The sequence below is a fragment of the Euprymna scolopes genome, chromosome 40, assembly GCF_053919585.1.
Source record: "Euprymna scolopes isolate OS-2025 chromosome 40, ASM5391958v1, whole genome shotgun sequence".
NCBI classification, from domain to species: Eukaryota; Metazoa; Mollusca; class Cephalopoda; order Sepiida; family Sepiolidae; genus Euprymna; species Euprymna scolopes.
Window position 1 is genome coordinate 47,169,938 of NC_136521.1, and position 23,141 is coordinate 47,193,078.

The following is a 23,141-nucleotide window of genomic DNA, read 5'->3' on the forward strand; positions in this document are numbered from 1 at the left end:
TGGACGTAAACAATAAATTCTTACAAAGTTACACCTAATAAACTCAATTTTCAAGGGGGGGTATGAATAATATCGGGCACAAGTGTATATATATATATATATATATATATATGTATATACATATATGTATAAATATATATACATATATGTGTGTGTATATATATATATATATATATATACATATACAAGGTTGGTCCTCCAACCACGATGCAACTTTGGAAATCAAATCACACCTGTATAATCTAAGGAACGTGTTCTGTTAAGAAACAATGGCTGGAAAGAGGTGAAAGTCAGGAGAATAGGGTGGATGGGGAAGATTCCATAGCTACATGCTCATGCTTCTGATCTGGTGATATACCTTTGCTGATCTTTCTCCACTAATTGATTTCGATAGCTTCTCTTAATTTCCTCAAAAGTGAAGCGTAATAGACTATTGTAATTGTGCCAGGAAATTTGTCATCACTACTTTTTTTTTTTTTTATCTCAGAAGACTGTGAGCATAGCCTTGACAGTGGAGGGTTGCACCCTTTCCTCCTTTGGAGGTGATTAGGACAAATGCTTCCACTGCATTTTCTGGGCTTTTGTCTTTGGATCATAGTAATAGGCCCAGGTTTCATCCTGCATAACCAGTCTTTTGAAAAACTTTGAATCATTTTCTTTGACACATCTCCAGATTCGGCACTCGACGCGTTCTTGCTTCTGGAAAATTGGATCATCCGTCTGGCAAATTCCTCAGCCATATGCAAATGGTCATGAATGATAGTTTCCACAGTCCTGCACTAACAAATTATAATATTTATTGATTCACTGAAAATTCAAACAAAGAATTAAAAAAAAAAAAAAAAAAAAAAAAAAAGAAAGCGTTTATTTTTTATTTTAAATAAAAAGAAATTTTATTTATAAATTGATTCTCTACTAACACCATCTTGGATATTTTCATAATATTTTTTAAACTGAACTGTTGTATTTCATTACATCCCAATCACATATTGGATTACGTTAATTTTTTAACCTTATGGTGTATGATTTCATTGAAGTTGTTGACTTTGTGATTTTACGATAATCCCCTCAAACCTCAAAGTGGATCTTAGTGAATACAACTTTATTAAGTTTTTGATTTTAAAAATTTTAACAAAGTTTTTTTTTTTTTTGCATTACATTTATAATCCATTCAGACTTGTATCCCAGATACTTCCTTTCATCATCATCATCATCATCATCATCATCATTATCATCATCAGGGCCAATGTGACTCTTCCTCTCCAGAGTTTCCTGTCTTCCATCAGCTGCCTCAGATCTTCAGGTTTACAGTTGGAAATACATCACTCACCAATTCATGCTCGCTGCTCAGACAGTGACCGGCAAATTGTAGGCGTCTTTCCCTGATGGTATTAGATATGGCAGGTAGGTTGCCATAAAGTTGCTGCTTTGTGGGATGATTTTGCCAAGATATATTTAATGCTGTTCGTAGCATGGCTTCACATGGTTACTATTTTATTAATTAATTGATTAACTAATTAGTTAACTGATTGATTTATTGATCTGATATTTTATTGAAAATCCTTTATTGATTGTTTGATCATTCATTTGATGAAAAATGATTTTTTTAAAAAATAATATCAAATTTATGCTAATCATCAGAAACAATCAGGAATAATTCTGTTCATAGTTTCCTGTCTTGTTGTGCTGGGCAGAAGATCCCTTTGGGTACAATGTTCAGGACAATCGCCCAGTATGGACACTGCCCGGACAGAAAGAAATTGCAACCTACTGTCTGTACAACTGCAGAGAAGCTGCGGCAATTCAGCAAACACTTTTGAGAAAACAGTGTGAATGGAGTTTTGAATGATGAGCAACAATGAATTCATGAATGCCTTGAGGGAGAGAGAGAGATGGGGAGTCATAGCCGTCAATGCCTGGACACCACTTAAGTGAATGAATGAATTATCTAATGAGAAATGTCTATCTTTGAAACTCCATGGCTTAAGGATTTTCCTTTATTTTAATTTCTTGTTTGCATTTTTGATGGATTAGTATTGTAATTTATTTAATTTTTATTTTCATCATTAATTTTTCCCATTTCTTTAATCTATCTAGTATATTAAGCTCATTTTTTTTATTATTATATTGATATGTTCTAACTTTAAAGATAATATTTATATTTATCTTTATAATTATATATATGTATGTGTGTGTGTGTGTGTGTGTGTGTGTGTCTGTGTGTTGGAATACAGTAAAATCTGTTTAGTTTTTCAGTTTTATTTGTTTGCAAGTTTGTAAATATAAGGTAGACAACTCCTATTATATTCCTTGATTTAAAATAAGCAATCTTCTTTGTTGACTTTTTTAAGTGATTATTTAAAAATATTTCATATTCGCAGTCGTCTGAGTAATTTAAAAAATAAATTGTAGCTAAGTAAGTTATTTTATTGTCAACAACATGGAAAAACAATAACAACTGAAAATTGGCATAGTTAAAAGCAAAGTTTGATTTGTTGGCTTAAATGCTATTTGGGTCTGAATATAAAAGTTTGACAAGATAACTTTATATGTTAGAGTTCTTTTGTAATTAAAACATTTGTTTCTAAACCAACGTTTTTCAACCAGAGGCCAATAGTTCCCCTGAGGGGGCCATGGGCATTCGATGGGGGAGTCATAAGACAATACCAGAAAAACATAATTCAAAATGCAGAAACTTGCAATGTATAATAAGGTGACAAGACTCCATATATGAATACAAAATGGTCATTTATTTTTATATACAATGGAACGTCTACAAAATTAATTACGTCTGTTTTGGCTTTTGTATCCTGAAATTTCCATATCTAGAAAGGCGTTTTGCATGTAAATCGCCTAATTTGTTCCAAGATGGATTCAGTCAGACTTAAGAAACTTCGTCAAATGATCTCAACAGCCAAATTTTCACTTTGATTTATGATTTTAGATTAACTAAATAAACAACAGACAACAAAATTTACATTTTTTTGAAGACGAAGACAAAAACGCATTACCTTGTGGTTGAAATGACGACAAAGGCAAAAGCTTACAAACAACATGAATACATTTATTTCCAGCTGGTGATGAGAATGGTGGGAATTCGATGATGCATTAGATTTTCTACATTGTCTTGTTTGCCTTTCTGCTTCTCTTCCAAAAGGGGCTTAGGCTAACTCAAATCTATTCTCTTAACTGCCAACTCTCTTGACTCTCCTAGCTGTAACTCAACCCTAACTTAACTAAATATATTTGATCTATCTTTCTTTGTGACGTCAGAACATGCTTGAACATGTGATTGTTTTTTCACATGGATTTTACACATTGCATATGACTCCAACACGTTTTTCTGGCAACACAACATTAGAAGAGTGATTATACCAAATTCCTAGGATAAATTTAATTGATTGTTCATTATTCTTCTGATCTAACTTTGTTGCATAGTTATTTCTAATTACGATGGATAATTCCACTGCATTCCTGGAATCATATCTAAATGACAATATTATTCACATTAACCTTTGATTACTCGATTCCAGCATTCTCCTTTAATATAGTTTTCGATCCTAATTACAGCATTTCTCTAAATACCAGGAACACATGTTCAGAGAAGAAAAGTGCATTTTTTCTATTGAGGCAATGTCTGCGAATAGCAGAGTCACTCATTATGCTGGATAGACCCACAATCTCTCTTAACTGAGATATGAAAATAACACAAACACTAAAAAAATACAAATAAACTAGACAAAAGTTATAGCGTGTTGACTTAGAAGAGTGATTATACCAAATTCCTAGGATAAATCTATATATATAAAAGCGAAAATGTATGTGTGTATGTATGTACGCTTTTCCTCGATGTCCACAAAAGGCTTATTTCAGAGAAGCGCTTGCTCGGTTCACAACTTCTTAAAACTTTTTATATCATCTATAAATTGTAATATCTCAGAGTTACCCACGGAGCTCGCCTGTCTATTTAATTTTATTGACTTTCAAACGTTAATTATTCGACATTTCCCGCATCGGCACGCATTACATTCGGTTTTCGGTATAAAAAAAGCGAAACTCGACTCTAATCACAGGCTGAAAGCCAGTTGTCTCAAGAGAGCTAAGTAACGTTTGTTCAATGTCGACTTTGTCATATCAGACTGTAGCTTTCATTTCGCTCCTCCTAATAAACAGGGAGCGGGTTTTTAAAAACAAACAAACCGATTTATTCACCTCATTCAAAACTGTCCCGCACAAAATCCTAACTGCTGAATACCTATCGCCGATATGTGACGTGAGTCAATCAAAAACGCGCACCTGTCTTTTTTTAAACACTTTACTATTTTCCAACTGTGCGTCGTGAAGGCTTCGTTTTTTTTTTTCACGGGCACCTGTTTTTTTTTCACATTTTCGAGTTTTTTTCACATACCCCGAAAAACACCCGGTACCCCTCGCTAGTGTAATATAATTGTGACCAGTCTCTATTAATCCCTAATTGTGCATTGAATAGATACCATAATACTTGGTTCCCTGTACCTTATCATAACAAAGTCCAATACAAAATTTGAGCCATATTGGCCCAGTAGAGAAACCAAGAGAATACAATATAAATTAAATGCAAAATAATAAAAAAAATTAATTTGTATTCATTGTTAGATTCGCAATATTTCAGTCGATGTTACCTCCGGCCTTTTTCAGGTTAGGGTTAATATTAAAATTGTTCGCAAGGCTAAAAATGTTTGTAAGCAATCAGTTCTAAATGACAGTCTTCTGGAGGTTGAAGGTTAAATCCTTACTGTAGGCAATAATGTATCAGAGTGCGGACGCACGTATAATAACAGCAACAGCTGTACGATAGCTAACATATGCAAATGAACAAGCAGTGTGCGAGGTGATGTCACAGTGAGGAAGAAGGAAAGAAAAAGATTATAAAAAAAGAAAAACATGGCCTGAGAAGGACAGAAATAGACATGCTACACATGTGACCCAAGAATAACAGGGAAAGACGTGCACTAAACATGGCTGGACAAAGACAGATTACCATGTGTTTGACACAGCAGAGTGTAACACATTGCAAATACGCGGATGTAAATGCATGCAAAATGACGTCACTGATGGGAAAAAAGTACTATAAAAAGAGAAAGTAATGATCACAAGAGAGATGAGATAACGTTCGAGATCTAGTGAGAGAAGTGGAGAATGTTCTAGATCATGTGGATGGCGTCATGGCTGTACCAATAAGGAAATAAATGTTGTTGCTACAAAGAACAAGCGAGTTGGAGTTATTTCCTATTTTTTTGTCTTGGTTTCCTTTGCGCCTGAAACTGGACACAATGTGTGTTGGTTCGCGAACAACGTTACAGAAGTCTTGTTAAGCACATTGGAGTACAAGAAAACTTTTGAACAAAAGACAAGGCATTATTCTGGAAGTACCTGTAAATAAATGTCTGCTGTTTCAACTGAAAAAAAAAAGTGAATCAAATTCTCTCCATCTTAGTTTCCTTGTGACTGTCTGCATACAACGTGCTAGGTCTGCTAAAATATAACTACTATGTTACATTAATAACTAAGAATAATATTAATTAATCCAATTTTTATCCAGTCATGGCTGATTGAATGAGAACAATCTACCTCTGTGGATTGAATAAAAGGTTCTCTTTGAAATTCTATACAGGTTCCCGAGTTTGAAACGATGCACCTGAACAACGTTGGATGTATTAGGGCTACTATTCATTTTAATAATGTTTATACCGATTACACCTCTGAACTACTTCCGGTACATAAGCTTCAATTTTTGCCCAGATTTCCGAGTTTGACCTAAAGATTTCCAAGAACCTAGTCCTTGGTTATAATTCATTTGTAAGTGACAGGTCCAATCCTGCCTATAACTTGATAGTAAGCAAGAATAGCATAAATTAATTCAATTTTATCCAATCACGGCTGATGGGATAAGAACAATATACCTTTGTGGATCAGATAAAAGGTCCAATATGAAAATCTATATAGATCCCCCGAGTCCAGCAAAGATTTCCAAGTCTGTCTTCAAAGTCGTCTCTTTTTTCTTTGAATCGACTTGTAGACTGTTGAGTTCCATAAATTTTTTCCAAAGTCTCAAAGATATTATGTTCCTTTCTATCCAAGTTTTACTAAAAAATTTTATATTTGAAATGTTGCGTCGATGAATGTGTATATAATTTATATAATAAATACACACTGACAATTCTTTTGTCGTTATTCTCAAAATCAGCATGGAGACGAATTTCAAAGTATTAGTTTTATTTACAAGCTTTTATTTCATTGGCAAAGAGAGAGAGAGAGAGAGAGAGAGAGAGAGAGAGAGAGAGAGAGAGAGAGAGAGAAAGACGTTAGTTGTAAGGGATTGGTTGGTGTGTGGTTCACCGATGAAGAGCTATCAAGATGTCAAATCACGCTCGCTGCTGTTTTCTCTCTCCTGTTGTCTGTTTTTTTTTTTTTTTTTTTTTTTTTTTTTTTTTTTTACACAGTGATCACCACTTATCAAGGCCCGGAAGCCACTCAGGGATAAGGGTTATTGCAAGTACATTACGTTAGTGTGGAGATTTGATAAAGTGTTTAATTAAGGGGGCGGTTCATTAGGAATTTGTAAACATTGGACTTGAAGACATCCAAGTTGTAGTCCGGAGGGAAGCAGGCAGACGGAACAGAGTTCCACAGGCGTGCAATTCTAAGAAAGAAGCTTTGTTCATGGAATCCGCGTTTTGATTTAGGCACAAATATAGAGTGGGGGAAATTTTTCACAGTGGATTCAGCTAGACGGGTGTTTTTCGTGAAAGATTAGCGAGGGGGGACCAGAGATTGGAGTTCAGACGAGCACCTGCCATGGAAATAACGATAAAACAAGGATAGGCTCGCAACGTCTCTTCTGTGGGAGAGAGGTTGCAGGGTAGAGAAAAGGGCATCCCCCACTAAGCCATGAAGTCTATTTTGTACTCTGTTAAGGCAGGATAGGCCGTTTTTAGCAGATCCTGCCCAGATATGGCAACAGTATTCCATCCTTGGACGTACTTGGCTTTTATATAGATAGAGAATTGCATCAGTAGTGAGATATCTTCTGGAGTGGTAGAAAGATCCCACCATCTTTCCAGCGACCTTGGCAACAGACTGTATGTACGTGTTCCATTTCAGATCAGGAGTAAAGGTCAAATCCAGAAGCTTGTCAAAACACGGGGCTTCACCCAGACGAGAGCCATCCATCACAATTGATGCCAGATGGGGATCAGAGCGTTGATGATGTAAGGATAGGAGTTTGGTTTTGGATGCATTAAAGGTAACCAGCCACCTCTTCCCCCCACTGAACCACGCGCTCGAGATCAGAGGAGAGAGAATCAGAGAGAACTTTGTCATTTACAGCCTTTGATGTGTTGTCGTAGATGGTCGTGTCATCAGCATAGATGTCAACGAATGATTTAAGTATGTGTTTAGGGAGGTCATTGATGTAGATCAGGAAGAGAGTTGGGCCCAGGATTGACCCCTGAGGGACTCCAGCATTTATATTGCAGGCCTCCGATTTTTGTCCATCTACCACTACTCTTATGAGCCTATCGGAGAGAAATGATTTAATGATTGAGAAAACATTTCCAGTTATACCGTAGCTGGAAATCTTGTAAAGTAGACCCTTATGCCATACCTTGTCGAAGGCCTTTGATATGTCAAGAGCAATTGCCCTAGAAAGGAAGCCTTTGTCAAGAGATTCACTAATCCTGTGGGATATAACCGTCAGCACATCTGCGGTAGATCTTGCAGAGCGGAAACCATATTGTGTGTCACTAAGAAGGTCATTCCTGCTGAGGTGGTTGACTATTTCTCTATTTAATATGGATTCCAGCAACTTACTCATAACACACACGAGAATTATTGGTCTGCACTGACAGGGAGATGACTTATCACCTGAATTCTTAAATACAGGGCAAACTGATGAGGTCTTCCAGGGAGTTGGAAAGCACTTCTCCTTAAGGCAGCGCTTAAATAGTTTCGTAAGTATGGGAGAAAGTTCTGGTTGAAGCTTTTTTAACACTATAATTGGGATGCCATCAGGGCCAGTTGCTTTACTGGAATCTAGGCTCTTTATTAGCTTGGCGACCTCATGCACGGATATTTGTATGTTACCTAGCTTGTTCTGTGTTATAGGAGGAAATATGGGGAGTTGATGGCCTTCGTCGCATAGGGTAGAATTAGCTGCAAAGTTCTTTGCAAATAGTTTGGCCTTGTCTGACGCTGACGAGATGACCTCTGGTCCATTGATAATGGTTGGGATAGAACGCACACTTCTGTTCAGGATTCTATTTGTTATTTGCCAAAACTGGTGGGATCCAAGCCGCTGATCAGCTACCTTGGATTTAACAGACTGGGCATATAGCTCTCTTGCATTTTTTATTACTCTTTTACAGTGGTTGCTGGCAGACCTGAAAGCAGCTTTAGTCTCAGTGCATCTATTACGTTGGTAGTTATGGAAAAAGTGATTTCTGTGTGCGATAGCAGCAGCACATTCTGCGGAGAACCATGGCTGGCTGTTAGGTTTTTGTTGGAATTTTTTAGATGGTATGAATTGGTCTATGCCTACAATTAACCATTCGGTCAGATCTGATACTATAGAGGACACTTCCTTTTTAAACATGGAGTGCAGAGGTAAATCAGATATGAATGTACGGAAGCTATCCCAGTCAGCCATAGAGTATCGGTATACAGTACGGTGGAGGGTACGTCTGGGGGCTTCTTACATTTCGTTTTTATCTTAACTGATACGACGGAGTGGTCGGAGGATCCTAGAGGAGAATGAACGGAACATGAACATAGCTCAGGGGAAGTTGAGAGAAAAAGGTCTAAGAGGCTTGCATATTGACCGGGTGTATCGGGCCCACGGGTGGGTTCGCGAACAATCTGAGTGAGGTCATAAGCAATGGCAAAATCATGACAAAACCTTCCCTCATCATCTGTCTTATTTGAATGGGTCAGCCATTCCACGTTATGGACGTTGAAGTCACCGCAGATGTGGATGTTAGCCGAGGGATGTGAAGACAGTATGTGGTCTATTTTCTCAGATATGCTCTTAAAGATAGTAACTCCGCTGTTGTGGGGCCTATAGAGGGCAAATATAAATGCAGTGGTGTTAGCAAGTGCAACCCTGAAGCACATATAGGGTAAATTAGGATCTTCTCTAGAGATTGTTTTTTTTTCTCTTACACAATCATAAATTGACATTCCTGGAATTGTAAACATCAAGATATTACATTCTTTTTTTTCTATTTGGCACTGCGCAATTAATAACTTCTGACATTGGAATGTAAACAGTTCTTTGTTTTCATTCTAAGTAGAATTCTTGTCATTTTTACGGGACACCAAAAAATGTGTACCAACTTCATCTAGAATGTGCATGTGTGCACATGTCCGCTTTGAAATGTGCATCGCCACGTCTATATATCCAACAGAAATATCTGTTTTCCATGATTAAAAAGTAGTTTGTAGGATCTAAACAATACAGAAGATTGCATGAAAGTAATCACAGTTAATTAAACATAAAGTAAACACCAGGTGAAGTGTTCCGACATGTTTTGATTTGTTTAAACGAACATTTTCAAGTTCTGAAATTTTTTTTAGATGATGACTGTTTATATTACTTGTATTGATCAGACTATTATTCTCATCTTGAGGGTTATTTGTGCAACGTTTCGATCGGATTGCCCTTTGACCGTCCTCAGGCATGTTGGCTGTTGTTTGGTTGTTTTGGTTGCTTATTTTTGTTTTACGGCATATCAACCTTTTTCAGGTTATTTAATGCCGAATCTAGTTATTTTGAGGAACGATTTTAATGGAGTATATATATATATTTTTTTTTAAGTCAGATTCTATTTAACCCATAGTTGGGACCCTAACAGGTACTACCACTCCGGGTCAGAGTGGACCTGGGAGCAATGGCAAATTAAAGGGTGGCTCCACATTCCCCAAGGCCCGCAAGGTGGGGCCTCACCATCGGATATAGTTTTAGGTCATATCCAGGACCATGGTTGTTGTTTGGAGATAATCCCCTGTCGAACTTTATTAGAGTTGCCTCCCTTTGTCAACCAATATTTCTGAAATACGAAACAATAACCATAAAATAAAGACTAACTCAAAAGAATATGAAAATATCTACCCAGCCAGTAACTTTTCATTTTTCTTTTTCAAACAACAGCCAACATGCCTAAAGATGGTTGAAGGAGAATCCGACCGAAACGTTGCACAAATAACATTCAAGATGAGAACAATAGTCCGACCAATACAAGTAATATAAACATTTTCAAGTTAAAAAAAAAGATGCACTTTAAGATGCATTAGTGGCATAGCAACTATTTTTGCCACCTGATCGTAAGATTGCACCTTCTTACATCCCTCGCTGTCTTTTGATAATCTGCTAACCTTCAAACTTCCAGAAAGTCGTCAAAATATTTATTTTCCTGGAATTACAATCAAGGATTTAAATCTGTTTAAAAACAGTATTGCACACATAAAATACAAAAACATTTTACGACGATAAAAATTCATTTTGGTATAAAATTTCAGAGTTTTTGTTAGTTTTTTATTACTTTAATTTTTTTCCTATTTTCTGTTTTTAACCCCCCCCCTCCCCTGGCACCCCCGGAGCAGACCCCACCCCTGTTATGTCACTGGGTTACATCAGCTGAAACATTGTGAAAATAACCATCAAGATGAAAATCAATTTTATTTATTGCGGACTATTATCCTCATCTTTTCTTAGTTGTTTCACGACGTTTCGACAAACTGTTCCTCTGGCCTTCGTCAGGTGGTAACCGTGACGGATAGGAATAGTTACCACCTGACGAAGGCCAGAGGAATAGTTGGCCGAAACGTCGTGAAACAACTATGAAAAGATGAGGATAATAGTCTGCAATAAATAAAAATTAATAAATAATACTCATCTCAATAATGAATTCCAATTAAATAAGATGAAAATCGTTATCTGAATAATACAAAAAATAAAAAATTCTCAAAACAAAAATAAAATGAATAATTTTTTTGCTTGTTTTAATTCAAAAAAATTCCTTTTGCATTTTTTTTTAATATTTACAAAAAAAAGTTATTGCAGGCAACAATTTTTTATCCAAATTTTCTTTGCAGTTTCACAGAAGAAGTGATAGATTTTCCTCTTTAAAAGGACGTCACATGCATTTGTCTGATAGCATAACATGCAGTTCCACGTTGAAAGGTGGGTTGTTTTGGCCCCTGGATTTTTAAAGTTACATATTTTGGGGGTAAGAAGTGCCATCTTTATTTTGTCCCTCGTGAATGGCTATAAATGAAAGGAGGGGTGAGGAAAAAGGAGAAGTTGGGGAGAAGGAGTGTTGTGTAGGTTTTTAATGTTTATTTTTAATGTTTATATTTTGAATATGCAATTTTTTTAACACAAACTTTTATCACTAGCTCAATAGTGTAATACTAGAGCTATGAATACTTTTATATGATACTATCAGAGCTATTTGGCATTGCCGAATACAAAATTGTAACAACTTCCACCCCACTCTCTTTCAATCTGCTCTCTTTCTTCTTCGCCTAGCCCATTTCTCTCTCTGGACATACACGCACACAATGTGAATTGATATAAGGGAAATAACTGTGGAAAAAAAAATCAGAGTTACTTTCCCTTACATGATAATATTAATTATCGTGTTTACTTCCTGATAACATTAAATGACATAAATGGCCACTTGACCTTCAAAGAATAAATCTGTTTTGTCAAAATTTTAGATATTTTTCCAGGGTTATGCCGATTTAAAGGGGTTTGTTGCATATTTTTTAAGTTTTAGCATAAAGATGTTTGCCCTTTATATTATAGATAAACGACCCTGCATGCGGGGAACAAAAAAAAAAAAAAAAGATTTTTTTTTCATTTTCCATTTAGAGCATACAATTGTTTCAGCCCACCATCAAAATTTGTGCAGATCAAATTTATTCATGACGAAATTAAAAAATAAAAGCTAGGTGACTGGTTTCGCACCTCGCTCAAGAGAACTAAAAATCGAGGTGAATAACGATTAAAGAAAAAAAAAAAATGAAATGGAAATATGGCGGCGATAAATCCAGGATTCGTCATGCTAATTATGCACCATCAGATGCTTTGCATAATACCTACGATGATGAATCAAATAAAAAGTGAAAAACCTAGCCGACTGGTTTCGAACCTCGCTCAACATTTGTGAGCACTTAATAAATAACCATGTCTGTGCCTTTTAGTGCAGACTTGTTCTCCGTTTTGAGCAGGTCACACTCTCCCTTTTATTTGAAAATTTTAGAAACTATCCATATTAAGTCCTTGGGGCCTTCTCTTTGCAAACAAAGAGAAAATCTTTTAGGACTTGATGTAGTTCCTATCTGATTCTTTTCCGAAAACTTTTTTTTTCCCAAATTTATCCTCCGCTATATTTCCATCTCATATATATATATATATTTTTTTCTTAATCGTTATTTACCTCGATTTTAGTTCTGTTAAGCAAGGTGCAAAACCAGTCACCTAGCTTTCCATATTTTATTTTTTAATTTCGTCATGAATAAAATTGGTCTGTACATAGATATCATATATATTAGTGATGGGACATTTCCAATATTTTTCCAGATTCTGTTTAAAATTAATGATTCTGATTCATTTAAAATATTTCAATATTTAGCTTTTGGGGGAGGGGTCGGATTTCATAAATACCCATGTAATATATGCATATATTTTCTGTAAACGTAAAAATACACTTTTGGGCAGGGGGGAAACTATAGATTTTAGTGTTACTAATAGTTCAAAATACATAATTATTATTTTAGCATTAGTAATGGAAAATTGAGTCTTAAAAACAAACAAAAGACAATTGAAAGAATCATTTTGGGCATTGGAAAATTGACACGTATTTCCCATTCTGATATCCCAAAAAGTTCTGATTTTTCTGATTAATTGTCCCGACACTAATATAAGTCCAATGATCCTTGTATTTTACATTTTCTGTATTATTTAAAATTTAATAATGAAAAAATCTTCAGTAATGTGTAGACACTGAATTCTTACCATATGTTCAACAAGTCTCGTAAATGATGTTTGTGACAATGATTTCTTGCAGACTTAATTCCACTTAGTCAAACAATAGATTCTATATCTGTAGACTGAAAGGTACTAACATATCTTTTCACCCCAAGCAAAGCATGTTGTCACTGAAACGTAATGGGGGTAATATGTAAGATACAATGCCCTAGAAAAAAAATGGCCACTGAATTCTTACAATACGTCCAACAAATCTTGCAAATAATGTTTGTGATAATGATTTTATGCAGACTGAAGAAATAACTATATTACAAATTGTCATAAAGATGGCTGACAGTTTTGAAAAGATTCAATGGATTGCTAAACATCGGTTAATAGCCAATTCTTTGAGGTGTGAAATCTGTAATTTATCATACAAATTGAACCGTTATTTGCAGTCAATGGTTGGAGGTGAAAATGTTTAACAGATGTATTTTGTCATTCAATATGAAAAAAAAAAAAAAAATTCTTAAGCAAAGCAAAATTTCCTTATAAAATCTTTAGAATTTATATGTGGAATAAAGATTCTTTACATGAAGCTAAACTCAGCAGCCATTTTCTTTCTAGACTACTGTGGGTCCTGGATATGACCTTAAACTATATCTGATGGTGAGGCTACAGCTTGCGAGCTTTGGGGAGTGTGGAGCCACCCTTTAATTGCCATTGCTCCCAGGTCCGCTTTGACCCAGGGTAGTAGTACCTGAAATGGACTTGAAAAAAAAAAAAAAAAAAAATATTCAATTAAAAATTTTTTCTTCAAAATCACTTGATTCGGCATTAAATAACCTAAAAAGGGTTGATATGCCATAAAACAGAAACAACCAACCAATCTAGACTGCTGTGTGTCTACACATTAACAGGTTGGGGTTAGGACATTTGCATTTAGATAATATAGATATTCATTTTGCTTTGTTGGACATTGAGTCACAGACACCTGAAAGCTACTGATCCGCCCTGATCATTTCTCCTACCCCCTCTCTCTCCTTCTAAAATTGAAATCTTTGGTAATGTGTAGACACAGTGACCTAGAAATAAAATGGCCACTAAATTCTTACAATACATCCAACAAGTCTTGCAAATGATGTTTGTGACAAGGATTTTATGCAGAACGCAGGCATATATTAAGATGATGTCATTCTTTTACAACAAATTGTTTCTATTTTTAGCGAAATATTGGACATACAACACCAACAAAAGGACATAAAAAATGATTTTATCATTTTCTTGACACTTAAAGTTTTCAAAATGTTCAAATTTATATTCAAAACAAGTGTCTTCAAATAGTGTGCAACTATTTTCTCATTTCATAAACTGTTTCTTTCTTCGATTCTTCATTTTTTTTATGTAAAATCTTTCGCATTTTAAAAAATGGAACTGAACGTGATGTCACAAATCACCATCTTTAAAAAAAACTTTGTGCTATATTTGTTCCTGACATTGCAATAAAATTATCCTTTGACAAATAAAATATTTAACTCTTCAAATATAAATCAAGTTAAGACCATTAAAAACACTCCCCCGCTATATGTATTAAGAATTTTAACAACCTCGTATTTTGATCAAATATATCTACCTGACTCTGGTAAGTTGAAAATTTTTTGCTGATTGCATAGAATCTCCTACATAAAAAAAAAAAAAAATTAATTTTGATGTTTAATACGAAACGCAAAAAATCGAAAATTAAACAAATATAACTGTCACTTAATTGGTTGAAAATTGAATGTTTGAATCGTTACATCTCCAAATGTAAGATTTAAACAAAACTAATCCTCTCCCCGCTATATGTATTAAGAATTTTAACAACCTCGTATTTTGATCATATATATATATATATATATATATATATATATATATATATATACCTCACTCTGATAAGTTGAAAAGTTTTGCTGATTGCATAGAATTTCCAACATAGAAAAATAAAAAAATTAAATTAAACCTCGATGTTTAATACAAAACGCAAAAATAAAAAATCAAACAAATATAACTGTCACTTAATTGGTTGAAAATTTAATGTTTAAGTCGTTACATCTCCAATTGTAAGATTTAAACAAAACTTCGGACACTTACAATACAATTCGATGGTTGGCACAGTAGTGCCAGTGGCCTGAGCAATGGAGAATCAAAATTCAAATGTAAGATTTTATGTTTGATTTATAAAAAAAAAAAAAAAAAAAATCATAAAAGAGAGAAAAAAAAAAGAAAAAAGAAAAGAAAAAGAGAGATTTGTTATTTTTATAATTTCATAAATATACATTTATTATAAAATTTCAAATAAAGAGTAATTACTGTGGATGCAGTTAGGAGATTCGGAATTCCTATCCTGTCGCGGTTACCACCTGACGAAGGCCAGACGAATAGTTGGCCGAAACGTTGTGAAACAACAACTAAGAAAGATGAGGATAATAGTCCGCAATAAATAAATTAAAGAGTTATTTCTTAAAAAAAAAAAAAAACAACCTATTTTTAAAGTGCAAATAAAAACTAATTGTTATTTTTATTTGTATAAATTTTCAATAATATGCTTTTTTAAAAATTTTATTTCCACAAATTGCTTCAAATAAAAAATAATTTAATAAATATATTTATAATAAAGTTTCAAATAAAGTTATTTAAAAAAAAAACAACAAAAAAACTATTTTTATGATTTTTTTAAAGTGCAAATAAAAACTAATTTTGTTATTTTAATTAATATAATTTTCAATAATGTGCTGTTTTTAAATTTTATTTCCATAAAGCCCTACAAAAAACAAAACAAAAAAAAACAAATACTGAATAAAAAAAAAAGGGGTTCTGATAAGAGTTACGTGCAAAACACTTTGGGCCAAGATCACAGTGTAGTATCTGATGCTACACTTCACCTATTCTGTCCTCGGTCAGTGGAGGAGAAATCTTTCATGACTGACACAATTTTCATTTATGTTCCTGTCCAGATTGCCTTTTTTTGGGGAGCTGGATTTTCCCCACATTAAAAACCAACCTTGTCTTTAACTTTGCCCTCGTGGGGGAAGCAAGTAAATAGGAACACAGGAATGTTTGTTTTACGGCATATCAACCCTTTTCAGGTTATCTAATGCCGAATCCAGTGATTTTGAAGAAGAATTTTTTAATGGAAGATATTTGTTTTTTTAAGTCGGTTTCTATTTAACCCATAGTTGGGACCCTAACAGGTACTACCACTCCGGGGTCAGAGTGGACCTGGGAGCAATGGCAATTAAAGGGTGGCTCCACACTCCCCAAAGCTCGCAAGCCTCACCATCGGATATAGTTTAAGGTCATATCCAGGACCGTAGGAACACAGGAAGACGTTAGTTGACTATAACAATTTTCCTGTTATTTATTCAGAACTATCATATTTCACCTGTGTATCAATAAAAAATAAGTGCCAAAATTTTATTTCGAATTTGTATATTTCTACGCTCGGAATTACAACCTCGTCTTAAAGATCTTGACAATTGTACGTGTACCATCAAAAATTATTCCAAAGATTAAAAGAAAACAAAAAAAAAGAAAACGCAATAAAATTATATCACATTTGCAAAAATAAGAACTTTTATTTTCTTTTATACTGATGAGTCATTAGTTATCAAGGCTAAAAGCCACTCAAAGTTAAGTCGTCAATTAAACGCTGATGAGCATTATGATAAGATTAAAAATAATGAGGATGCTTTATGACAAGTGTTTATTGACATTAGATTCGAAGATGACCATGTTGTAGCCCTCAGGGAACCAATCTGGTGGCAACGTGTTACACAGATGAGACGTTCTCAGAAATAGACTGTTCATATAAGTTCCACTTGAGGTTAACTACATGGAAGAATAAAAGTTCTTTGGAGTTGTGTTAGAAAGACGAGTTCTTGCTGAGAATGTCTTACAAGGAGGAACCAGAGATTGAAGCTCAGTCAAACACCTTCCATGGACTGCCACAAGCCTTATATCTTAGGAGAGTGACGAAAAAAAAAAAGAGTTGTTGTATGGTTAGGGTTCTCTCTAATGCTTTAAATATAAGTTTTCAAATGAAGAATATCGTGATGAGGTTGATGCTTGTGCATTATAAGGACATAAAAAAAAAATATGTAATTATCTGTCGAAATTAGTAAAATTTCTAAAAATTATGAAAAATAATAAAAAATAAAATTCATCGATTCGTGTATTCATTTTTATGCAAACAGTTATCCTCATCTTCGTAGTTGTTGTTGTTGTTGTTTCACCACGTTTTGGCCAACTCATCCTCTGGCCTTCTTCAGGTGGTTAACCACGATGGGATACGAATGCTGAGTCTTGTAACTGTATCGCCCTTTGAGGTCCGTGGTGCAGTGGATAGAGGTATTGAGTCTCTACGGTTCCAGGTGAACATTGTCTGAAGATGGCGGTTTCAATCCTACCCAAAGCAGGCCAGAGAATTAGTTGACCAAAACATGGTGAGACAACAACTATGGAAGGCAGTAATTAAAAAAAAAATTTTTTTTTATCGCATTTTCACCTCGAACAAGGCAGTGCCACTTTGACGTAAGAGGCTACTATCTGGGACATAATTTTCAGGAATACCATGTAGGCAGCCGATCAGCAAGATGTGCGTTTACATTACACTTGAACTTTTGCATGTCAGTACGGTTAGGGAAACAGGAACCCAGAAAAGAATTCCAAAGTCTAAAAGTTCTAGGGAAGAATTAGAGTAGAAGGCTTTCTTACATTTGGTGAACTTTACTATGTAGGGGTGGGATTTAGCTGCTTTTCGGGTTTGTTGAGGGTATCTATGTCGTTAGGGCTTGTAGTTCGTTAGAGCAGTTACCATTAAAATACTTGTAAAACAGGCAAAGGGATGCAACATTTTGTCGATGGGACGCAGGTTAGAGCCTAGTTGACAGTTTGGGACCCATTAAACTGGCAACTCTCTTTTAAACCCTGTCTAAGAGTGAAAGACTAGTAGCAGATGCACGAGTCCAAAATATGACAATAATACTTCATACATGGATGAATGGTGGCCTTGTAGAGGTAGAGGATACTCTCAGGCGTAAATAACTTTCTAGCATGGTAGAGAGAGCCCACCTTCCTTGCAGCAGCCTTGACGATGCCCTTACTGGGGATAAGTTACAAGATTCAGTATTTCTATCCTGTCATGGGTAACCACCTGAAGAAGGCCAGAGGATAAGTTGGCCGAAATGTGATGAAACAACAACCATGAAGATGAGGATAACAATCCGTAAAAACAACGAATACACAAATTATGAAGACCTCAGCTCAAAAGATTCCAAAAAATAAAAATAAAAAGATCTAAAATTCATCAAATAGTACAGTTTTAGTTTCTTTAAATGACAAAAAAAAGTTTTTTCTATTGTGGGAGATAAGTCAGTTTGTTATACGAAACTGTGTTGGACAAACTAACTTACCTCCCTTGTTTTCTGAAATTTCAAATTAGAAAATAAAGATCGATAATACATAGTTCATTTTTAATTGTAATTATTTTTCTATAATATCAATTTATATAATTTGGGGAAATTTTACTAATTTTAACATGACTTTTTAAAATTTTTTTTTGTACAAAAGAGTCACAACTTATCAAGGCCCGGAAACCACTTGAGGATAAGGGTTAATGGGTATATATTAGTCAATGAGATTATATCGTAGTAATCATAAGTAGTGGAGATTATATAAATTGGATTACTTAGAGTGATGGTTCATCAAGAACTTGTTTACGTTGGACTTTAAGACAATCAGATTGTAGTCAGCTGGAAGGCAGGCAAATGGAAGAAAGTTCCACAGGCGTGCAGTTCTAAGAAAAAAAGCTTTGCTCATGGAATCTATATTTAGGTTTAGGCACAGATAAAGAGTGAGGGAAATTATTGATAGCAGTTTTGGCTAGACGAGTGTTTATTGTGAAAGTTTGGTGGGGGGGGGACCATAGATTGAAGCTCAGATGAGCACTTGCAATGAAAATAACGATAAAGCAGAGACAGACTCGCAAGGTCTCTTCTGTGGGAAAGAGGTTGCAGGAAAGAGAAAAGGGCCCCCCCCCCCACTAAGCTACAAAGTCTATTTTGAACTTTGTCAAGGCAGAATAAGCTGCTTCTAGCTGCTCCTGCCCAGATGTGGCAACAGTACTCCATCGTTGGCCGTACCTGGCTTTTATATAGGTAAAGAATTGCATCAGGAGTGAGATATCTACTGGAGTAGTAGAAGGATCCTACCATTTTTCCAGCGGCCTTGGCAGCGGATTTGATGTATGCGTTACATAAGTATGTAAAATAGTATTTTTATTTAAGATGTATTATTTTGAATTTTTAGATATCAACTTATAATACACAAGCACTGTAAGATTTAATCATTAAAAAAAGAAAAAAAAAAAAAAAGAAAAAAAAAAAAAGAAAATCTAAAATCAGACATTAATTCAAAACTCATTGAATATTGAACTTTATACAAAACTATGTTTCAACCAATCCATTTGGTTTGTCTGTTGGGATTATTTAATGATTATGAAGTGAAAGTATGAATAGCTCTTCACATCTATAATATTAATGGATCAATTAGGCTTAAGGACCCCATTAAATGGGAGAAACAAAAGGAACAACTTAGGTCGATACTTGTTGATCATGAGCTAACATATATGTGGAATTTGTAAACAAACAAAAACAAACAAAAAAAAAACGAGTTACTTGGGTTTTTGCCTGCAAGATTTTTTTTTTTTTTTTTTAAATATTAACTATATCTAATCTATATATAAAAGTGAACGTGTTTGTGTGTGTGCCTGTGTACATTTCCCTATGCAATAACTCTGTCAATTTTAAGTCTACAGACTCGAAATTTGACATACAGGGTACTGAGATTTGGGAAAATTTTTGTGATCGGTTTTCGGCCAGAAATTTGGCTGTTAAGAGGTCAAAGTTCAACGATTTGACCTTTGATAACTCTACCAAACTCCTTCGACAATTTTGGGTCTAAACACTTAAAATTTTAGATATAGGTTCCTTGGACATGGATCTAACTTAATAACTTGATTTGAGCCCAAAACAATAAATGTTAAGGGGTCAAAGTTTAAAAAATTGACCGCTTTTTTTTGTTTTTGCTAAACATACACGTCCAAACACCCGGGCAATGCCGAGATGAAATGCTAGTATAGGATATATTAAAAACATATACTATTAATATACTATTAATATAGCTTATGATTATTATGCTGTTTTTTTTTGTTTTATATTTTATAAAACTTTTTAAACAAAACATTTTCATTAACAAATGAGGGATAATTATTTTACATTTTAATAGCTATATTATCTTTTGGTAGACATTTTCATTATTGGTCAGTTAACTGCCTTCTTAATTTTCTGTGGAGTGCTACCAGACCGGAAGTGATGACAAGGCAAATCAGTTCATTTACTTTTTTTTCTCGCACCTATGAAATGCTATTCTGATTTCAATAATCTTATTTTTATACTTTCATAAACATATTTATTATTTAAATTCAAATAAACATTTTTAAAATTTAAAAAAACAAACAAAAAATAAACAACTTATTTTTATAATTTCATAAACATATTTCTTATAAAATTTCAAATAAAATAAAAACTTTAATTTTTTTAAAATTTTGTTATTAAAAGTGCAAATAAAGACTAATTGTATTATTTTTATTTGTATAACTTTGTTATTTTTTTATTGTATACTTTTAAATATATATTTTTTTTCAATACTTTATTTCAATAAATTGCTTCATAATAGAAATACTGAAGAACAACAAAAAAAAAAAGCAAAGGAACTGATATGCCTTTTCACCACTTCCGGTAGTGCTCCGCAGAAAATAATGTAGGACGTTAGCTGACTATAACCTAATTTTCTAATAAGAATAAAATCAGAGTTGTTTGATTTTTTCCTAACAAGATCGATTGTTAATGTAGGTAAAATTTTTATTTTAAGAAAAGAGGTGTCAACCGAAAGCTGTTCCTTTGGTTCACCCATTTAGTGGGGTCTTTAAACCCTAATTAATCCATATTAATGGGGAATGATTTATTGTAAACATTTCATTCAACAAAAGACGTTATTTTTATTTGTATGAAAAAACTGTTTACACCTATATGTGAAGAGATGCTCATACTTTTTCTAAAAGTGAATGCAATAAATCCAATAGGATTTTAACTCAATTTAGTCAATTTCATAGGTCCAATCACCGCCATTGTATCACTCATTCCATGTCTAACCATCAGTAACCATCACCTGATATAACTTATGACCTCCATCTCACAGAAGAGATGTTGCAAGTTTGTCTCTTCTGTATCGTTATTTTCATGGAAAGTGTTTGACTGAGCTTCAGTCTATGGTCCTCCCCCTGCCAAACTTTCACAAGAAACACTCGTTTAGTTGAAAACACTATTAATAATTCCCCCCCCCCCACTCTTTATCTGTGCCTAAACCTAAGCATAGATTCCATTAGCAAAGCTTCTTTCTTAGAACTGCACGCCTGTGGAATTGTCTTCCGTTTTCCTGCTTTTCAGCTGACTACAATATGGTTGTGTTCAAGTCCAACGTAAACAAGTTCTTGATTAGCCGTTCCACTTGTTAACAAATTTACCGAATTTCCATTTATTAACCATTACTATATTGTCCAATTTCTACTGTACACTCTTTAACCCTTATCCACGAGTGGCCTCTTGGCCTTTATAAGTGGTGATGCCTATGTCAAAAAAAAAAAAAAAAAGGGTGGAACTTGTCAAACTTTTTTTTTTTTTTATTGCATTTTTACCACAAACAAGGCACAGTGCTACTTTTATCTGGGACATAATTTTCAGGGATAGTATGTAGGGAGTGAAGCAGCAAGATGTCTGTTTACACTGCATTCGAACTTCTGCATGTCAGTATAGTTCGGGAAACAGGAACCCGGAAAGGAATTACAAAATTTAGCAGTCCTAGGGAAGAAACTATTACAGTAGAAGGCTTTCTTGCATCTAGTGATTTCTACTGCGTAGGGGTAGGATTTTGTTGCTTATCGAGTTTGTCGGGGGTATTTACATTGAGGAGGGACAAGGGCTTGTAGTTCGTTGAAGCACCTACTATTAAAATACTTGTAAAACAGGCAGAGGGATGCAACATTTTGTCGATGGGACAGTGGTTGAAGCCTAGCTGATAGTGCGGAACCTAATAAGTTGGCAACTGTTTTGGACCCTGTCTAAGAGGGAGAGACTATTAGCAGATGTAACAGATGTACCAGACCAAATGTGGCAACAGTGCTCCGTACATGGGCGAGTGGTGGCCTTGTAGATGTACAGGTTCGGAAAGAAACTGACACAACAGATAAAAGTAATAATCAATACTAAGTCCTAGTCTTCTGAAATTCAGTCAAACACCTTCCATGGACTGGCACATGACTTATATCTTTAGAGGAGCAAAAAAAAAAAGAAGAAAAGAAAAAGAAATGAAAGGCTGTCATGGGGTGGAAGCATAGAACGCTTCAATCTCTCTTCTATGTGAGGCTGTTTTTCAGATATTTGATGCTTCTTTTCTGGACTTTTCTTCGTCGTTTATGCCTGTTGATTAAAATAAGTGACAAAATTTTCATTTAAAAGTATAGTTTTATTTATTATTTATATACAGATATGTTCTTTATATAAATGGAAAGAACTGTGGGCCTAGCAGTCATCTCTTATCTTGTTTGTCCTTCTGACTTTTATTTCTTGTGTAACTATCCTCGTTATCTAGTAAGCTGTTATGAATCCCTCCCATCTGGTGTGATAATTACTCATCCAGAAATCAACCTGATTCAAACTATTCAAATGCAATTTAAAGAGTAGAAAAAGGACCCTGGGTTTACTTTCTGTAGCCATGTAACTCTCGCTTCCCTTATTTGGTCCTTTAGTCCTTGACACTCCATGAGTGATCTTTCTGACAAAAGGGGAAAAATTGCTGTTTTCTGGGTCAGAGTCTATCTAATAGCTATTGTTCGTTAGTTTTTGACCATAAAGTAAAACCGGTCTATTTCTCAACTATTTTCATTAATAGCTTTTGTTCAACAGGATCGATATTTGATTTTGACTAGCTAGTTAATTATGGCAAATATCAGTCTCTGTTCTTAATCAAAACTTGAAAT

The 23,141-nt window shown here is 34.5% G+C and overlaps 1 protein-coding gene across 2 annotated transcripts in view; it reads right to left on the reverse strand.

The window, feature by feature from the left end:
- The window catches only part of LOC145265541 (vesicle transport protein GOT1B-like), a 104,999-nt gene that overhangs the window by 31,060 nt on the left and 50,798 nt on the right, over positions 1-23,141 (reverse strand). The window contains exon 6 of one of the 2 annotated variants that reach the window (XM_080121503.1): positions 11,012-22,581. The exons of the other annotated variant lie outside the window; for it this stretch is intronic. Within the exon in view, the coding sequence (XP_079977629.1) occupies positions 22,576-22,581 (6 nt within the window). The 3' untranslated portion in view covers positions 11,012-22,575. Of the gene's footprint in view, positions 1-11,011; positions 22,582-23,141 lie in introns of those variants that run through there. 2 annotated transcript variants of the gene reach the window in all.